The 1,489-nt window shown below is 37.7% G+C and overlaps 1 protein-coding gene across 1 annotated transcript in view; it reads right to left on the reverse strand.

The window, feature by feature from the left end:
* Positions 1 to 923: 923 nt before the first annotated feature.
* The window catches only part of LOC144975344 (betaine--homocysteine S-methyltransferase 1-like), an 8,088-nt gene continuing 7,522 nt past the window's right edge, over positions 924 to 1,489 (reverse strand). The window contains exon 7 of the mRNA XM_078919336.1: positions 924 to 1,447. Coding sequence (XP_078775462.1) covers positions 1,149 to 1,447 — 299 coding nt within the window. The 3' untranslated portion in view covers positions 924 to 1,148. The remainder of the gene's footprint in view (positions 1,448 to 1,489) is intronic.

The raw sequence follows: 1,489 nt of genomic DNA on the forward strand, positions 1-1,489 counted from the left end.
AGAAAAATGTAATGAAAAGACGTGGGGTAAAAGTAACCCCGGTAAACAACGGATATAGTCGATGTTAGGGTTGAGTGAGTTAATATGAGGTAATAGCCAATACAAACTGTGTAGTTTCTTTTGTAAATGACTAGAATATTTTAACCAATGTTAATGTTTTGAACCGACTTCATAATATCACAGAGCGGATTGTTGTCAGTATTTTGATGGATTCAAAATCTGGATAATTTTATTGAACAAGTCACTTTCCCCTAATATATAGATAGTATGCACTTGGCTAAGAAGTTCACAACATTGCCATCCAGAAGTATGACTGGCCAACACACAAAACGGTGTGTAATTATGATCGTTTATAGTCTGGTTAATACAGTTTAGTGAGAACTACTCATAAACGCGTATGGCAAAAAACAATAACAAAGACCTGAGTGACATCAACTTCGAACTATCTATATATTATGCAGCTATGTGGTCTAGTGGTATGCCACTCGCTTTTGGATCGGAATGTCCTGGGTTCGAGCCTCGCTCGGCACATAGTTGAGTCCTTGGAAAAGACTCTTTACTCACATTCTCTCACCGTACTCAGGTGTCAAATGAGTACCTGGTCGTTAACAGCGTTGCCTCTGTCTGAAAAAAAAATGCTATATCGCCTAACAGGCGGCATGTTCTCGTTCTACATGTTAAGTGTTGCTGTTGACTAGAGACCCCTTGTAAAGCGCTTTGATCACGTTGAGTAGATATTGCTCTATATAAAAGCTCATGTTTTTGTTTTTGTTTTATTTAATACTACATTTAAGCCATTGTCTCAAAACCGTATTAGATATCTCAGAGTGGACCTGTGCTTAAAACTCAAATTTAATAACAACGTATAAACATTAGAGACATGGAAATGTCCCCATTGAGGAAAGTGGAACTCATTTCTTAAATTTCATGATTTTTTTGATTTTTTGATTTTTACTTATTTATTTTTTTTTTTTTATCATTTTGACTTCCTACTGGATTTGTTTCTTCTATTTCATTCGGATATAATACGAGCTCCCAGGTTTGAGAGTTTTTGCCAAGGTGAGGGTCATCTAAATGATGGACGAGTTTTCGGGCCACATTTTTTAATATGCCTCTTTCTGACGTACAGCAGTTAACTTGTTAATTAACTAGGAATCCGAAGAAATGTAAATATGTTTGGCATCACCACACATGAAGGAACGAATCTTTTCCCTGTGAGGTTTCGTCGTTTTCCCAAATAAATAACTTTTGGAATGATCCGGACTGAACTTTCCAAGCACGGGGTCACGTCCACAGGTCAAGGCCATTTCCCTGAAGAGACTGGGAGAGTTACAGCAGCAGAGACCCAGGTACTGGACTCCGAGCTTGAGGGCATCTTGTGTAAATTGTTGGATTTCTTCTCGGTGACAAATGGCTGTTGTCATGTTTGTAGGATACAAGGGTTTTCCTGGAATGGAAATAAAACAAAATAAATGCAGTTTTGCTGTAT

Source organism: Berghia stephanieae, chromosome 6, assembly GCF_034508935.2.
Source record: "Berghia stephanieae isolate SIO BIC M18660-M18661 chromosome 6, UCSD_Bste_1.3, whole genome shotgun sequence".
Taxonomy (NCBI): Eukaryota; Metazoa; Mollusca; class Gastropoda; order Nudibranchia; family Aeolidiidae; genus Berghia; species Berghia stephanieae.